Consider the following 17,259-nt stretch of genomic DNA (forward strand, 5'->3'; position numbering starts at 1 on the left):
GTAATTCCTAACTTTATAAACAAGGATTGTTGTTTGAAAATACATATTTTTTTGCTCCATAAGACGCACCTGACCATAAGACGCACCTAGTTTTTAGAGGGGGAAAGCAAGAAAAAATATATTCTGCGCAGAGCATGTAAGCGGCTCCCACTTTTCTTGCTTTAAAGCAAGCAAAGCGAGAGCCGCTTACATGGCTTCTCTCCCGCTTTGCGCAGCTCTCACTTTGCTTGCCCATCCCTCCTCCTGCCTCACTGTAAAAGAGGAGGAGGAGACACCGGGACAGGTGCTTTGCTTGCTTTACAGCGAGGCGGGAGGAGGGATGGGCAAGCAAAGTGGGAGCTGCGCAAAGTGGGACAGAAGCCATGTAAGCGGCTCTCGCTTTGCTTGCTCCCGTCCGTCCCTCCTCTTGCTTCGTTGAGAAGCCAGCAGAGCAAGAGCCTCTGCGCAGCTCTCGCTGAAGCCAGCAGAGCAAGAGTGATAGCTGTGCAGCGGCTCTTTCTGATGGCTTCCCAGCAAAGCGGGATGAGGGACGCGGCTCTTTGAAGAGGCTTTTCTGGGAGGTGGGGAAGGGACGGAGGGCAGCCCGTCAGTCCCTTCTCCCACCTCGCGGAAAAGCCAGCAAGAGCCGCACACATGCTCGGCGCAGCTCTTTAAAGAGAGAGCAGAGCCTCCCGCCTGCATTCGCTCCATAAGACGCACACACATTCCCCCTTACTTTTTAGGAGGAAAAAAGTGTGTCTTATGGAGCGAAAAATACGGTAGATATTAACAAGCAGCAGACTGATTGGCCCCGTAACAAACTGGGTCTTGCCGAGCAGGCTTTCAAGCATCAAAACCCATTGAGAAGGTGGGTCTTTATTCAATAAGGCAAAATAAGGCATAGCAAGTGTCAGCACTGGCAGATAACTTCTGACAACTGGGATTGTGGCAAGTTAACTGCAACTCTCATCGCTCCTGATAGGTAGTGGCATTGGTCGGAGATGAGAGAAGGCTTAAACCCTGCTGGCTGCATCTCCATTTGAAAGAAGCAAATCGGAAGGAGGGTCCATCTGGCTTCTTTCATTTAAGGGGCAAGTGAATTCTGCCTACCTGATAAAGGTGATCTTGAGTGCCCCATGGGGGTGGTGAGCAGGCCTGGGCAGCTCCCTTTCATTCTCCTACAAATCAAGCAGGGAGATTAGAATTTTGATTTCTCATAACATCGCTAGCTGAAAATAACTTGAGAATCCATCACTAATTAGGTAACGTGCCATTGTTGGTGCTGTATCGTTTCCAAATAAAATTTACCTGTCTGGCACGAAAAGCAGCTACGATAACAGAAAGCAAACCTGAATCTCCAAACAAACTGTGTTTAAGAATGCTGTGAAATGTGCTTCATTTGTTTTTAAAAGAAGGAATATTCACTAACAAACGTTTTAGCATGATATCCATTACATAGCAATTGTGTTCCTTTAGCTTCTTTCAAGGTTCTGTTACTGACTAAACTGCTGCTTGTCTTAAAACCAGCTTGCTACACATCTCTGTGCCTTTCCGCTTATTTTTCATTGTTATTTCTTTGTTGATGTTTGCAAGAGCCTACAATTTCTTAGATGGCAGGGAAGGGAAAAAATTTACACTGCAACCCTGTGCATGCATGCTAAAAGTACCCTATTTTTCGCTCTACGAGACGCACCAGACCATAAGACGCACCTAGTTTTTGGAGGAGAGAAACAAGAAAAAACATATTCTGAATCTCAGAAGCCAGAACAACAAGAGGGATTGCTGAGCAGCGAAAGCAGCGATCCCTCTTGCTGTTCTGGCTTCTGGGATAGCTGCGCAGCCCGCATTCGCTCCATAAGATGCACACACATTTCCCCTTACTTTTTAGGAGGGAAAAAGTCTGTCTAATAGAGCAAAAAATACGGTAAGTGCCACTGTCCTCAGTGTGGCTACTCCTGTGTGCATAAGATTGAAGCCTCTGTCTTAGGTTAAAGAGTACTCTCCTTGCAGAACAGATGTTTGCAGATCTTAACATGTTCAGAAAACCCTCTTAGCAAATGGAGCTGACACACTTTGAAGCTTTGTCTGGGGGGGGGGTGGGAAACCTAGAGCAATGAGAAGCTCACCCAGGCCTCTATTTTACTCAATATTTATTGCCTTTTACAGGTCACACAGCATTTGTGTTACTAAGCTTGTCAAGGGCAGGTTTGGGCAGCCAAGTTAATGACATGATGTTTGTGAACAGGAAAACAAGTGCATGCATTGTGTGTAGCTCGGGGGGGGGGTGGAGAGAGCTTTGTGATGTCAGGATCACATTTGTAATTTCAGATTGTTCTGCAGACTGATGTGCTTTTTAATGTTTTGTGTTGTCTCCCTCCCTCCCCACGTCACATGGTTTGTTGCGTCCCATGAGCAGACATAAATGAATGCGAACAAGTGCCTAGACCTTGTGCGTATCAATGTGCCAACAGCCCTGGCAGCTTCAAGTGTATCTGTCCCCCTGGACAACATTTATTAGGCGATGGCAAATCATGCGCTGGATTGGAGAGGTTGCCAGATTATGGCAGCTATTACAATAGCCATAACTATGCACAGTTCTCCCCCGTGAGAGACAGCTACCGACCTCAGCAATATGTCAGGCACTCATCCAATCTCTACAGCTCCTACTCAGAGTATAGGAACAGCAGAGGTCCCATCTCCAGGACTAAAAGGAATTTTAGAGAGACTTGCCCTGAAGGCTATGAGGCAAGAAGTAACAAATGTATAGGTAAATGTCAAGTGTATGTGTGTATAGATATATGTATACATAATATGCATATTCCATAAAGATGTTCATTCAGCTTATTGTTAGGTTGCTTTTGCACACAGATATGATATAGATGCTCTATAATAAGATTTTACCAATACAGTGGTACCTCAGTTTTCAAACGTAATTCATTCCGGAAGACCGTTCAACTTCTGAAACGTTCAAAAACCGAAGCATTCATTTCCAGAAGCATTTACTCACGGAAAACTCAAAACGGAAGCCGAGTGGCATGTTCGGCTTCCGAAAAGCATTCAAAAACCAAAGCAGTTACTTCTGGGTTTTCGGCATTCAAAAACCCAAACATTCGACTTACGAGAACTGAGGTACCGCTGTATATGTAACTTTCACTTTCTGCCCAAACAACTGAAAAGATATTTTGGCAGAGCAGAGCATATCCATCCCATTTATTCTCCCCCTGTCCCTTTCTGGGTATTTCAGCCTTCTTTTCCCCCCTCTTGGGGTAAAAATAAATTCCATCATTGACTGCAGATAGCTTTGCATGCACCCAACTGCTCTTCACCTCAGTGGAAATGGACCTAAAGCGAGGGAATGCCAGGGTGTGGTCCAGGAGAAACATTATCTTGGACACAAAATAAGGTCTGTTTGGGGTTGAAATGGTTGAAAAAAGTTTATATAAAGCTTGTCAGGGTGCTGCCACCTTGTGCCTTGCATACTGATGGGCAGATTTATGTATTTTCACATTTTAGAGTTTTGACCCATGTGCCCAGCGATTGGGGGAAAGTTCAAAGTGCATGGAATGAGAACTTATCTCAGGGGCATAACTCTCTTGAGAAGCTAGACTGAGGTCCAGAGTGTGGCTTCAAAATTGGCTGGTGTCAACTTAAGGGGCAGAGGAGCACAACGCTCACCCCCCCAAAAAAATCACTTTTTAAAACATGTGTAGGTGCCGCAACGCCTGCATTGATGTTGCAGAATGCATATCCTCACTCAAACGAAAGCCCTAACTTTTTTTAAAAAAAGGTTTTAGTTGTCTCCTAGTTTCTAATTTCCAACATCTTGACTTCATGAGTTGAATTCTGCTGCTTTACTATGGTGCCTACCCAACCCCCAACCCCCCAAAAAGTTGCCAAATTCAGCAATAGTGTTGTCTAATTTTCTGGGTGTAAGAAGCTGAGTTCATTAGGGGTGTGAGGGAGGCATTTGTGCCCAGTGAGGGATTTGCCTCTAGGGAGCCATAAATTAATTAGCTCAGTGGCTTCCAGAAGACATGCGTGACTTTTGACTTTGCTCATTCAAACCCTTGCCAGCCTTCGGAGCACCAGCCACTGACTAACTTTTCCAGTCAGTCTGTAGTGCCTGTGGAAAGCATCATCCAGAGATTCATTGTCTAACAGTTTAGAGCTCTTGAAAACTACATGTAACTTAAGGTCAAAAATCTTGATTGGGATGGCATTCTTCAAATTTGCTAAAGCGCATAATCTAAGAAAAATACATAAAGCGATGTTTAGCCTTCATATGGTTCAGGATATTATGTCTGCGTAAGAATTTAATTTCTGTAGATGTGCATCAAATATATTTTTCATTATTAGTTTGTCCGTTGGCTTCAATATTGTATGTTTTCAACCCCCCCACTTTCCCCCTCTTTTTCTTTTTACAGATATTAATGAATGTGAGAACAGGGATGCTTGTCAACATGATTGCAGGAATACCTTAGGGAGTTACCAGTGTTTCTGCCCAGCTGGCTATCAGGTTATGCCCAATGGCAAAACGTGCCAAGGTGAGAAAATAAAGGAAATATTATATGAGAAGTATAACATTTGCACCACCCACCTCATAAATGCCTTTGCAGACAGAAGCCATGTAGCAGATGTTAGATTAGCCTGCTGCAGCTGATGTTGAGACCACTGTAGGTAGAACCTATCTTAAGATATTAATTAATTAAATGGTGGTCCTTATTTATGCCTGTGGAACGTATCATTTCAGGGTTCTCTTTTGGGAAGGGCAGAACTGTATTTTATGCCAGATTTGCACAGCAGAAAGCCAAATCCCTTATTTATTTCTATGCTTTATTTTCTAAAGCTCTGTCCCTATGTGCAATCTTATGTTTTTATTATTGGTAAGAAATCTTTGCTGTCTATGGGCTGGGAGGGTTTTGAGTTTACTTGTTATCTGATGTAATCTGTTGTTTTCCTTTGATAACCAATCAGATATAGATGAGTGCCTTGAACAGAACATCCACTGTGGACCAAATCGTATGTGCTTTAACACGAGAGGAAGCTATCAGTGTATAGATACGCCTTGCCCGCCAAATTATCAACGAGATCCTCTTTCCGGGTATGTTTCCTATTCAGTCGTGTTAGTTTCTCCAGATTGCTTTTTTGATTGATCTCCTTAACATTTGCATAAGAGGCCAGTCCATGCAATAGTCTTATATACACTGCAACTCTTCCTTCTGACCTCAGAAGAGCTTGAATTATGTGTTGGCTAAGTTCCTTCTATGCTTTCACCAGCACACACTGTGCCATGTGTTGCTCCAAAAGAACTCATTGACTCTTTTGGCATAGCCTCCTATAGATCAGGAGATGTGGAATCTGGATGTTGCTGGACTACAACTCCCATTATCCCTAACCACCGGCCCCTGAGAGGGCTGTTAGAGACCTCTGGGCATAATTCAATGGACTGGGTTCTGCCAGTCCTCCAGGGGTCCTTCCTCTGTATCACACTGTGATCTCTATGACCAGCAAACTGGATCTTCAAGGAAACCTTTAAACAACACCTAGTGAGGTTCATTACTTCCCTATTGTCTGGGAACTTCATTAAGCATGTGTTGAATGCACCAAAAAGCCATTTAACTTACCTGATCTTTGGTGGCTAGGTCTTAGCTGGTAGGGGAAGAAATAATTCTTCAATTTCTTTTTGTCTTAAGTGGTTCTTCAGTGTCTTCGGCTGAAAGAAAGTGGATTTTTAAAAATCTGTCCACACTTCTTTAGCTAAAGGGGTAATAGGCTCAAATTATAGGCTGTTGGGAGAGATGTAGACACCTGACACACTTCTCACCATTATTATTTGATATATGTGACATCATGCTAGCTTTTGCCTCTCCTTCTAAGCATTAGGTGAACACAGTGGTGCGATATGCAGGAAGATGCTAATGTTGTCCCATCACATCATTCATTTTTTCGATTGGGTGTTTCCTGCATCTCCTGATAACACATATTCATTTCCCCAGAACCTGTAGTTTGGGCCTGGTTTATTGTGCCACTTTCTAAAGAACAAAGGGCTTTTGTTTTGTTTTTACAAAAAAAAAAGGCATATAAATTTTAAATAAATAAAATCACAGGCCTATGGTTTTTATCTCTTACCTGAGAGTGGTGCTATGTGAATTAAAAGGCACAATTGCTTCACTATATATTGCTGCTCTGATGCAATCATGGCCCAGGCCTTCATAGTTGTGTTTATTTTAGGTTCTGCCTCAAGAACTGCCCACCCAACGATCTGGAGTGTGCCTTGAGTCCTTACGCCTTGGAATACAAATTTATGTCCCTCCCGTTTGGCATTGCTGCCAATCAGGATTTAATCCGACTAGTTGCTTACACTGAAGACGGAGTGATGCACCCGAGGACAACTTTCCTCATGGTGAACGAGGATTTGACAATTCCTTTTGCACTCAGAGATGAGAACTTGAAAGGAGTGGTTTACACCACCAGGCCTCTGCGGGAACCAGAGACGTACAGGATGAGAGTCAGAGCTCTGTCTTACAGTGTCGACGGAGCCATTGAATATCAAACAACCTTCATCGTTTATATAGCCGTGTCTGCCTATCCATACTAGGAAAAGCACTGCCGACAGTAATCAAAGTATGTTAATCACATGCCTATGTGCCGCTGGGTGTCACCACTTCCAGAATCACTGTCCCTTATCTTAAAACAGACCTTGCAACTTGTGGGGGGAGAATGGTGCTATGTTGTAACCTTATTTCCTTCCCTCTGGCTGCCAATCTGTTGCCATCATTCCATCTTGACAAAAATCACCATAATCCACGATTCCTTGGAATCTTAACCACTTGCTTTATTTATTACACTGGAGCAGTCACTTCTCAAAGATTGTTCTGCTGACTCAGAACTAGTTAGAAGTTCTAATTAGGTGGAAATTTGGTGGTCCCAAAGTGGTAGGCAAGTATCTCCTCGATATGCAAAGAGAACAAAATTACCACAAAGATTTTGAAAAACTTAATGGTGTCCTCATTGTCTTTTCTTACCACATTGAAAAACACAATTTTCTTGATATTCACAAACACTAAATTAAGACACTACTAAGGTGTTGGCTACTAGCAGGTATCACTGCTGAGGGCTGTTACACACATTACACAGAAGCAAACTTTGCACAAAGCCCCAATTTGCAAATTGAAACTGGCAAGGTGGCCCCACAAACAAAGCTCCCTTCTGCATCGGAAACAAAGCCATGCTTCAGTACCACCACCCCATAATATTATTATGTGGGCCCTTTATCGAGTCTTCAGTGAGCAGCTAGAAGTGGGGAAGCAGAAATAACATCCTCCTTTTCCTTCTACAGTCAAACCTCGGAAAAGCTCCATTGCTGAATTTTTCAGTTCCCGAACACCAAAAACCTGGAAGCAAGTGTTCCGGTTTTCGAACATTCCTCAGAACTCGAACGTCTGATGCGGCTTCTGCTTGAGTGCAAGAAGCTCTTGCAACCAATCGGAAGCCACGCCTCAGAACGTGAACGTTTCGGAAGTCGAACGGTCTTCCGGAACGGATTACGTTCGACAACCAAGGTTTGACTGTACTCTACAAAGGAAACAAGAAGAAGTTCTGGATTCCCCTCCTTCCCTCAGATCACATAAACGTTTCTGGTGCCACCTTAACTGAAGAGGAATGCAAACTGCCTTCTTTTCACTGTCCCAGTAAGGGGAGGTTGTGTGTATTTGTCATGTGAACAATACCCAGAATTGTTGCGCTCAAACAGCCTCAAACTCATGGTTGAAGCCCAGTGTGGACAAGCCCTTGGCCTGCCATCACAAGTACTCAACAAGCAACTGCATCCATTTCCAGCTGTATGAGACTTGTACCTTCAACATGTGCCTTCAAACAACTGTCACATTCACACTTAATCTTTTCAGATATATGCTTGCAAATAACCCTTTGTAGGGACGAACAGATACAAGCAGAATACAGGTTGGGGCCTGCTCTTGGAAGGCGTTTCTCGCAGCAATTCAAGAATAGTTGAGCCCTTCTGCTTTGAATTCTTGTCCCCCGCTTAGTCCTTAGTACCTTAGAAAATGATTGCATAGTAACATTCCTCTTACGCAAACATTAAAACTGTTTAATGCAATACATTTGAGTTCTGTAGTACGCTTTATAAGGTGCACAGTTTGGGAACACTAAAGCAGGGAATCTGTGGTGGACTGTGCAAGCAAAGAAACACAGCTTCTTCCCGTTTAAAAGCAGAAAGAAGAAATTTGATTTGATGGAATTTTTGCCTGCCCCCAAATAGGTTTCTTAAAAAGAAGAAAAGTCTAGCAAGTTTGGTCAAGCAATGTGTTAGGTGTCAATACACTGTATAAGGTGGTAACAAACTCTGGAAGTAATTTTTGCCAAGATGTATTCTATTTTTATGAAAGTATGTGTACATATATATATATAAAGTTTTGTTTGCTTGTGTGTATTTTCTATGCAATATTGAGAAGGGTTTTTTTCCAAAAAAAAGAGAAAAAAAGAAAAAAATGTTTTTACCAAAGAGTGTTGTTTACACATGGAAATAACCAAAATAAATGTTCACATTCTTTTTTAAATTAAATATGTCAAGACAGCTATGCTGTGTTTATTATTCAGAGTTTTCACACTACCCTTATTCCGGAGGGAAATGGAAAACAAAGGACTTCTTTGTCGTACAAATTCCTTAATTTGTGTCCCTCTCTGAGTTCATTTACATTACTCCTGAAGGCTAGAGTAAAAAGTAAAGGAACTATATATCCTGATGAATTATCAACATTGCAAATTCCCTACCATCTCATTTGGAGTAAGTGATGGGGAAATTCAGCCTATTTTCTATCTATCTATATGCATTTCTGTGCAGTAGAAATCAGCAAGGTTGCTGCGGACTCCCCACCTTATGTCCTGCACAATGGAATGCAGCAATAAATGATTCCCAAGAAGCAACAGGCACAACGGGGACAAACAGAAGATGCCTTTACCCCGGTATGGCTCCCCTTTATCACATACACAGCCCAACAAGACAATGACAGTAATCCACCAGCAGCATACAAATCAATATGGCTAACCTGAACCACCCACCCCACTCACACACAAAAACAAAGACCACCACAGCCAACCACAAATGAACAGCCACACCCTAGGCCAACCCCAACCTCTCTCATCCCCAAAGAAACACAAGTGAACAGCACGAGCAACGCTGACACCAAACTCTACATACATTAAGCAAAATAGAAACATCGCCACCCGACCCCCCCCAACACCCATCTTCACCCCCTTCCCCCCCCCAATGTCTCAACAAATGAAACTGATTTGTAAAAATGTTACATGGAAAAAATACGAGAGACATTACACATACTTCTGTAAAACAAGAAAATCTTTAATTAAAAAAACCAACATTATTTGCCCAAAAGCACCAAAATGGGGAGAGGGTGGCATGGAAGACTGCAAAAGGGACAGAAATATAAAAGATCTGCGTATCAATTTAAAGACCTGTCAGCTGCATCAGTAAAACCTTATTCATTTGATCAGCTTCAGTAAACAGTTGTCTCCTAGCTGCAGTCCCTGTTATCAGACACTTGGCTCCTGTCAGTTGCTTTGCATAATGTGGAGGAACATCAGCAGAAAATATCTTAAGGTGGACTAAATTATACTTTTTTCAGACCAGCATGTTTTGATTACTTCTTCATTGGGGCACTGTAAAACAAAATTGACCTTGCCGACAAAGGCCTGTATAGTTAAAGCTATGGTTTTCCCAGTAGTGTTGTATGGAAGTGAGAGCTGGACCATAAAGAAGGCTGATCGCCGAAGAATTGATGCTTTTGAATTATGGTGCTGGAAGAGACTCTTGAGAGTCCTATGGACTTCAAGAAGATCAAACCTCTCCATTCTGAAGGAAATCAGCCCTGAGTGCTCACTGGAAGGACAGATCCTAAAGCTGAGGCTCCAATCCTTTGGCCACCTCATGAGAAGACTCCCTGGAAAATACCCTGATGTTGGGAAAGATGGAGGGAACAAGGAGAAGGGGGCAACAGAGGACGAGATGGTTGGACAGTGTTCTCGAAGCTACCAGCATGAGTTTGACCAAACTGTGGGAGGCAGTGGAAGACAGGAGTGCCTGGCATGCTCTGGTCCATGGGGTCACAAAGAGTCGGGCACAACTAAACGACTAAACAACAACAACAAAATAACACACTGTTTTCAGTGTGTTCTTTTTTCCATTGTTGTTGAACTGCATTGTGCTGAATAAAGTATAATTTGGTGCAGCCTTGTAAATATGCCCCCCCTACTTGCCTGGAAGAAAAAGTACTAGCCTACTTAGGGTGGGCAGAGGAAGAAGAGGCAGCCCCCACTCCTCTAGCATCCCTCTGTATTTTGTGATGGCATTTAAAGGAGTGGCATTCCCTCCTTTGATAGCCCACACCATTTCTGCTGAGCGCAGAGGAGACATGGAACATCCCTCCTTTGCCAACACTCCATATATTTGCATTAAGACAAAACACACTCATTTGCTTGGGTAGAATCCAGGGCACTCGCCTGCGTACAATTCCTCATCACCTGTGCCCACCAGGTGAGTGCTCAAATACAGGACAGATTGAGTGTACATTTTTTATGCATTGGCGCCTTCCTCCTTTGCACAGCATGCCTGAGAAACAGTCATTGTGATCATCACACTATTTTGGGATGCTTACATCTCAGTACAGTGGTACCTTGGTGCTCAAACGGCTTGGCTCCTGAACAAATCGGCTCCTGAACGCCGCAAACCCGGAAGTGAGTGTTCCAGTGTGCGAACGTTTTTTGGAAGCCGAACGTCCGGCGCGGCCTCCGCGGCTTCCGATTGAGTGCAGGAAGCTCCGGAAGCCGACCGGAAGCCGCGCCTTGGTTTTCAAACGGTTTCGGGAGTCAAACGGACTCCCGGAACAGATTAAGTTTGAGAACCAAGGTACCACTGTAGCTACTTCACTTCTCTTCATCAACTTTGGGATCCATTTTTAACACAAAAGCAAGAAGAGATCTCCATGTAGTTACTCTTTAAATGAAAAGTCACGACCCTTATTTCTGACCCTCAGTAACCAATTATAAAAGGTGCGAGGGAAAAGCAAAGCTTTTGCTGCCAGAGGGTTTTTTTGTTTTTTGGCTCAAGTCTATATTGTGCCAAGCATGATACATCTCCTTTCCGGTTAGGTCCAGCCTATGCTGTGCTGACTCATCTTCACACCATGCAATACAGGCAAGGCCAGGACAAATAGTCCTTATTTAAGCACAGCTTTCATCAGCAAGCCTCCACCAATGTTATACAATGATGTCACAAACACATCACAGGCAAGAGGGCACCAACATGAGCAAATGACAAATTTGGTTGCTGCCAGTGGCAGATCAAGAGCAGCTTTGGGCATCAAAGCACAAGAAACTGGAAATGTTTCATCATAACCTCACAGCCAGAGGGAAGGGTGCATGTTCCATGCACAGAGACAAGGAATGTCTCCTGGTTGTAAACTGTCTCACATATTTTTTAGAGACAGGTGGTATATAAATCCTGCTTGGAACTAAATACTTAAAAATATCTCTCCATCAGGAAGGTGCAAGTGCATAGACTGTTTTAGATGTTGAAAGAAGCGCAAGAGCAGAACATAGATGTGCTGACACACAAGTCCCTTGCTCTTCCTGTTCCCCCAGTTTTCTGTTCCCACTGTTTCTTCATAACTTCTGACAATGCTCAAACTCTTAAGGAGATGCCAGTCTACAGCTTACCGTATTTTTCGCTCTATAAGACGCACCAGACCATAAGACGCACCTAGTTTTTGGAGGAGGAAAACAAGAAAAAAAATATTCTGAATCTCAGAAGCCAGAACAGCAAGAAGGATCGCTGCGCAGTGAAAGCAGCAATCCCTCTTGCTGTTCTGGCTTCTGGGATAGCTGTGCAGCCTGCATTCACTCCATAAGACGCACACACATTTCCCCTTACTTTTTAGGAGGGAAAAAGTCTGTCTTATAAAGCAAAAAATACGGTATATAGCTATGAAGACAACTAAGGTACAGCTTGTGGACTTCTTGTGTTGCATTCTACACACAAGCTGAAATACCCCAAGACAAAATGGGTGAAGGGTGTGCATGTGTACAAATTGTTCTTTCCCCAATCCAAACTCATGAACCTGGCAATCGGTAGTCTTCAACATTCCCAGAACCGGGAAAGACCTACTGATATTTCTCACCTGTCAACTGCACTGCATGATTCACTGATCTGACCTTGTCGCCTATCAGACAGCCTCTGGGGATGGGTGATTCTGCTATATATTTCTACATTTGATGTGGTGGTTCGTTCATGCTCAGTGCAGAAGATATAGAGGAAGCTGAAAAAGATGCTGCTTTTTGACCATATGTCTCCATTTAAGAAGGTCCCTAACCTTACCCCGCCTTTCCCCCCAAATGAGGATTGATGGCCTAAAGGAAGCATTTTGAAGGGTGTAAATCCCAGAAGCACCGGCCAAATCGGTCTCGGGGCACGATTCCCTGGTGGAGCAGGAAATAGAATTTTGGCAAAGAAACAAGAACATGCTTTAAAATATGGGCATCTAGTTAACGTCATGAGCTCAAGGAGAGCTGCTGAAAGGCCCTTTCCTAGAAAATGTACGCCGTCCCCCCATACATTTTTTTTATACCTGCATCATGAGTGCATCACCATGCTAGGAAAGCTATATTTGTTGAATATTTGGGGCTATTTATTATGGGAAAAGAATACATTTCCGACACCCTGGTAAGCATTAATGGCACTGCTCTCAGGAGGGTGACACCAGAGTTCTGCCCTACCACACAAGCCAGTATTGGTGGTGAGGAACCAGTGACCCTCTAGATGATGAAGAAGAAGAGTTTGGATTTGAGGCTGAGAGACTTCAGAGAAGTGTGACTAGCCCAAGGTCACCCAGCAGCTGCATGTGGAGGAGCGGAGACGCGAACCCAGTTCACCAGATTACGAGTCCACCGCTCTTTACCACTACACCAAGCGGTTCTCAAACTGTGGGTCCCCAGATGTTGTTGGACTGCAACTCCCATCATCCCTGAGCTCTGACTTTGCTAGCTAGGGGTAATGGGAGTTGTAGTTCAACAACATCTGGGGACCCACAGGTTGAGAAAGGCTGCTCTAGATGTTTTTGCCCTGGGAGAGCTCACTTGGTAGAGCATGAGACTCTTAATCTCGGGTTCGTGGGTTTCCACACCTTGGGCAAAAGTTTCCTGCATTGTAGGGGAGGGACTACATGACCCCTGGCCTCCTTTCCAACTCTGCAGTTCTACGATTCTATGAACTACAACAATGACAACATCAGGAGGGAGATTGGCTCCCCAGCCCTATTCTAAATGGGAGGTATGGTGCTGAGAGTCCAATACGTGTGTTTGCACGTAATGTGTGGTTACAGGGAACAAGGCACAAGTTACAGGGAACCAGGCAGAGGGCCTTCTCGGTAGTGGCACCCGCTCTGTGGAACGCCCTCCCACCAGATGTCAAAGAGAAAAACAACTACCAGACTTTTAGAAGACATCTGAAGGCAGCCCTCTTTAGGGAAGCTTTTAATGTTTAATAGATTATTGTATTTTAATATTCTGTTGGAAGGCACCCAGAGTGTCTGAGGTAAGCCAGCCAGATGGGTGGGGTATAAATAATTTATTATTATTATTATTATTATTATTATTATTATTATTATTATTATAGATCTGTAGCCTGCCACCCTACTCAACTCATGCTTATTTGGGGGAAAAAACTTCCATTTAATTCTGTTTTGAGTTGCTTCCAAGTAGGATTGGTCTGCTAAGTAGATGGATAATTGTTAAAGCTACCCATCCATATGTAGCTGTTAAATGCTTGGGTTTAATGTGCCCTTGAAGGAATCTGAAAAGAGGTTTAGTAGCTTGAGGGTGACATCCTGTGGCATATGAAGTTCGCTGCCTGGATCTGCTTCTCCATGAATCAGCTCACAATTCCACAGACAAAGATTATGCAGTCTATAAAGCAAATTCACATTCATTTCAGGCACCAGGGCAAACTCCTATGTAAGACATGCTCATGCAGCTAAGGCTTAGAGCTCCTCCATTCATTGCTCCTCTGAGTTCGGAGTTAATGATGTTACTGTTGTTATTCTTATTATTTATTAAGTTTACAAACCACCCTTCATCAAAAGGTCTCAGGACAGTTCATAGAATAAAATACAAAATAAAACACAAGTAAATAGTTAAAACAAAACAATAGCCTTGCCTCCATCCCTCAGACACATTTAAAATGCTGTAGGATATTAATCCGCCACTGAGTTTTGTTGTATATGATGAGTAGAGTTGGTGGGGACCTCAGAGATAGGAGGACATAGTTAAAGGAGAATGACTTGGCCTATATGTTCAAGACCAACCAAGAGTACAGTGGTACCTCGGGTTACATACGCTTCAGGTTACATACGCTTCAGGTTACAGTCTCTGCTAACCTAGAAATAGTGCTTCAGGTTAAGCACTTTGCTTCAGGATGAGAACAGAAATTGTGCTCTGGCGGCGCGGCAGCAGCAGGAGGCCCCATTAGCTAAAGTGGTGCTTCAGGTTAAGAACAGTTTCAGGTTAAGTATGGACCTCCGGAACGAATTAAGTACTTAACCTGAGGTACCACTGTATCTGTAAGGATTTTTTCCTAGTCACTCCACTAGAATGGTTTGCTCAGAAAATATTGCAAAGCCTGAGAGACACCCTTGATGCAATGTTATTCCTGTTTGTGACTGTTTATTATCAATACATTATCAGACGTAGATGATCAGAAATAGCAAAAGATTCAAACCCCATTCACCAGACAATTACCCTGATCGGGCTCACAGATCCCCATGCCATCAATTAATTGAAACAACAACAGCCATACAAAGGCTAAAGACGCAAATACTTATTTTCTATATATTTGCTCTTTAAGATTTCTGTGGATTTTAACTGTATTTTATCTCCAGTTTTATGATACACAAAACTTACAGAGTATTGTGATGAAGAGGTTTATCAAACTCCTTAAATAAACAAACAGATCTAGTTTGGCCATAAGCCTTCCAAAACTGCTTCAAGATCTCACTAGCTTGGCTGGTCTTGCTCCTAAAACATTACAGCTAGCTTTCCCCAATCCACCTTGGGCAAAGCGTGTTCTCCTTCATGGAGAGCACGTGTTGCGGTGGGGGCCGCCAGGACACTCCAAAATTGTGGGGCGGGCTAATTGATCGTTGGCCACTGATCCGATTGGGCTTCCCTTGTTGTTGGGAAGAAGTTAATGTTGCCATTTGTTGATTGACAGCCAGAAATGCTAAAACTCCTTGCATGAGGCTAGGGCTTCCTCTTTTCGCCCGTGCATCGGATTGCCTGTCCCCCCCGCCTCCCTAGAATCAGGGTTGTTCGCTTTGACCTTGCTATGCCTGTCATGGGGTCGTCTGCTCTTGAGGCAGGGGCCTGGTAGGAATTTTGTCCATCTGGCAGATTGGCTGGGCCAGTTGGTTTTTTGCCTACTGTGTAGCAAATCGTCACAACTTGTAAGGTTGCGGTTAGGCATTGGTTTATGGTTTGGTTGGTTGAGGAGCATGGATTGGCTGTGCCTGCCCCTCTAATGCTGCTGCTGCAAGCGACTGTGTTAAAGGAATTGGGGGTTAACTATTGCTTGTCCACCCTGTCAGGGGGGCTCGGGCCACTGCAAGAGCTCCTGGCTGCATTTGGGATGGGCTGAGGGCAAGTTCCCTGCTCCATAGCTAGCCACAAGTGTATTCTCCTTTTCTGACTTTCGCATGTGTGCAGAATGTCAGACTGTCCCCCATGGTGGGGGCAGATAGTCGCAACCAATGCCTAAGCAACCACTCACATGTTTGTATTTTAATAAAGTTGTGGCCAAAATTATGCCAAAACCTTAAACTAAAATTTTGGTGTGAGTTATTTGGGGTGGCCCTGGGGACCTCGACACGCAAAATTTGGTGGGATGTTAGTTCACGCTCCTCATCAGGTTTTATTCTCTACTTAACAGTTGCTTGCAATATGGTTGGAATCACAAGCAACCAGACCTTTGTAACAGGACAAATATAAACAAGACAGCAGCATGATGGTCATGTTAGCCTAAGAACCTTTCAGGTCTAGATTTGCCGCCCTGCTTCTAGCTATTCAGCTCCAAGCCTGAAATGATTATTATTGCAAGACTCTGATTCTAAGGCCAATTATCTTATGATCCTGGAATCCATGAGTCCACCCTCCAATTAAAACAGTGTGTGCCTCTTGCAGAGAAAACAGTACAACACAAGCAGGGCAATGCCAACTATGTGGCAAGAGGATAAACACTAGACTGCGATTCATAGTGGGCTAGGTCACACACTAAAGCAGAGAAGGCCCTCTTATTATCCATGATTTTTTAAGCTGCTTGCCCAGTAGTCCTCAAACTTTTTTCTTTGGGCCACACCTGTAGAATAAAAATTATTATTATTATTAGACGCGGGTGGTGCTGTGGTCTAAACCACAGAGCCTAGGGCTTGCCAATCAGAAGGTCGGCGGTTCGAATCCCTGCGACGGGGTGAGCTCCCGTTGTTCGGTCCCTGCTCCTGCCAACCTAGCAGTTTGAAAGCACATCAAAGTGCAAGTAGATAAATAGGTACCGCTCCGGTGGGAAGGTAAACGGCGTTTCCGTGCGCTGCTCTGGTTTGCCAGAAGCGGCTTAGTCATGCTGGCCACATGACCCGGAAGCTGTATGCCGGCTCCCTCAGCCAATAAAGCGAGGTGAGCGCCGCAACCCCAGAGTCGTCCATGACTGGACCTAATGGTCAGGGGTCCCTTTACCGTTGTTATTATTATTATTATTATTATTATTATTATTATTATTATTAATTGAATTTATATACCACCTTATACCTGAAGGTCTCAGGGCAGTTCACAGAACAATATCAGAATATAAAACCACAAAATATATAATCAAAATAAAAACAACAAAAACCCAATAACCCCCCAAACCACATTTTAAAGGGGCACAGGCTGTCAATCAAATCAACCAAAGGCCTGGTTAAAATGAACATTTTTGCCTGGTGCCTAGAGCATTCCACAGATGAGGAGCCACTGCAGAGAAGGCCTGTTCTCATGGACGCAACTACTATACAATATGATCATGGGGTACCCAGAAAGCATAAAACAATGCAGCTAACAGAAGAACATGAATCATTCCCAAAACAGAATTATAAATGAGTCTCTTACATATGTACCTTAAGTATGTCTACAAACTCAGTGAGAGGTGTGAGCTTGCTTTTGCCGGGT

General features: G+C 43.7%; 1 protein-coding gene across 4 annotated transcripts in view; it reads left to right on the top strand.

Annotated features, from left to right (window-relative positions):
• The window catches only part of HMCN1 (hemicentin 1), a 313,634-nt gene extending 305,055 nt beyond the window's left edge, over window positions 1-8,579 (top strand). For 2 of the 4 annotated variants that reach the window (XM_083620076.1, XM_083620078.1), the window contains 4 exons: window positions 2,396-2,746; window positions 4,404-4,523; window positions 4,954-5,080; window positions 6,211-8,579. In XM_083620076.1, the coding sequence (XP_083476202.1) occupies window positions 2,396-2,746; window positions 4,404-4,523; window positions 4,954-5,080; window positions 6,211-6,577 (965 nt within the window). In that variant the 3' untranslated portion in view covers window positions 6,578-8,579. The remainder of the gene's footprint in view (window positions 1-2,395; window positions 2,747-4,403; window positions 4,524-4,953; window positions 5,081-6,210) is intronic. The other 2 variants (XR_014549512.1, XM_083620077.1) reach the window with 1 other exon arrangement.
• The last annotated feature ends 8,680 nt before the right edge of the window (window positions 8,580-17,259 follow it).

The sequence above is a fragment of the Podarcis filfolensis genome (genome assembly GCF_964270895.1).
Source record: "Podarcis filfolensis genome assembly, chromosome: 6".
Classification (NCBI taxonomy): Eukaryota; Metazoa; Chordata; class Lepidosauria; order Squamata; family Lacertidae; genus Podarcis; species Podarcis filfolensis.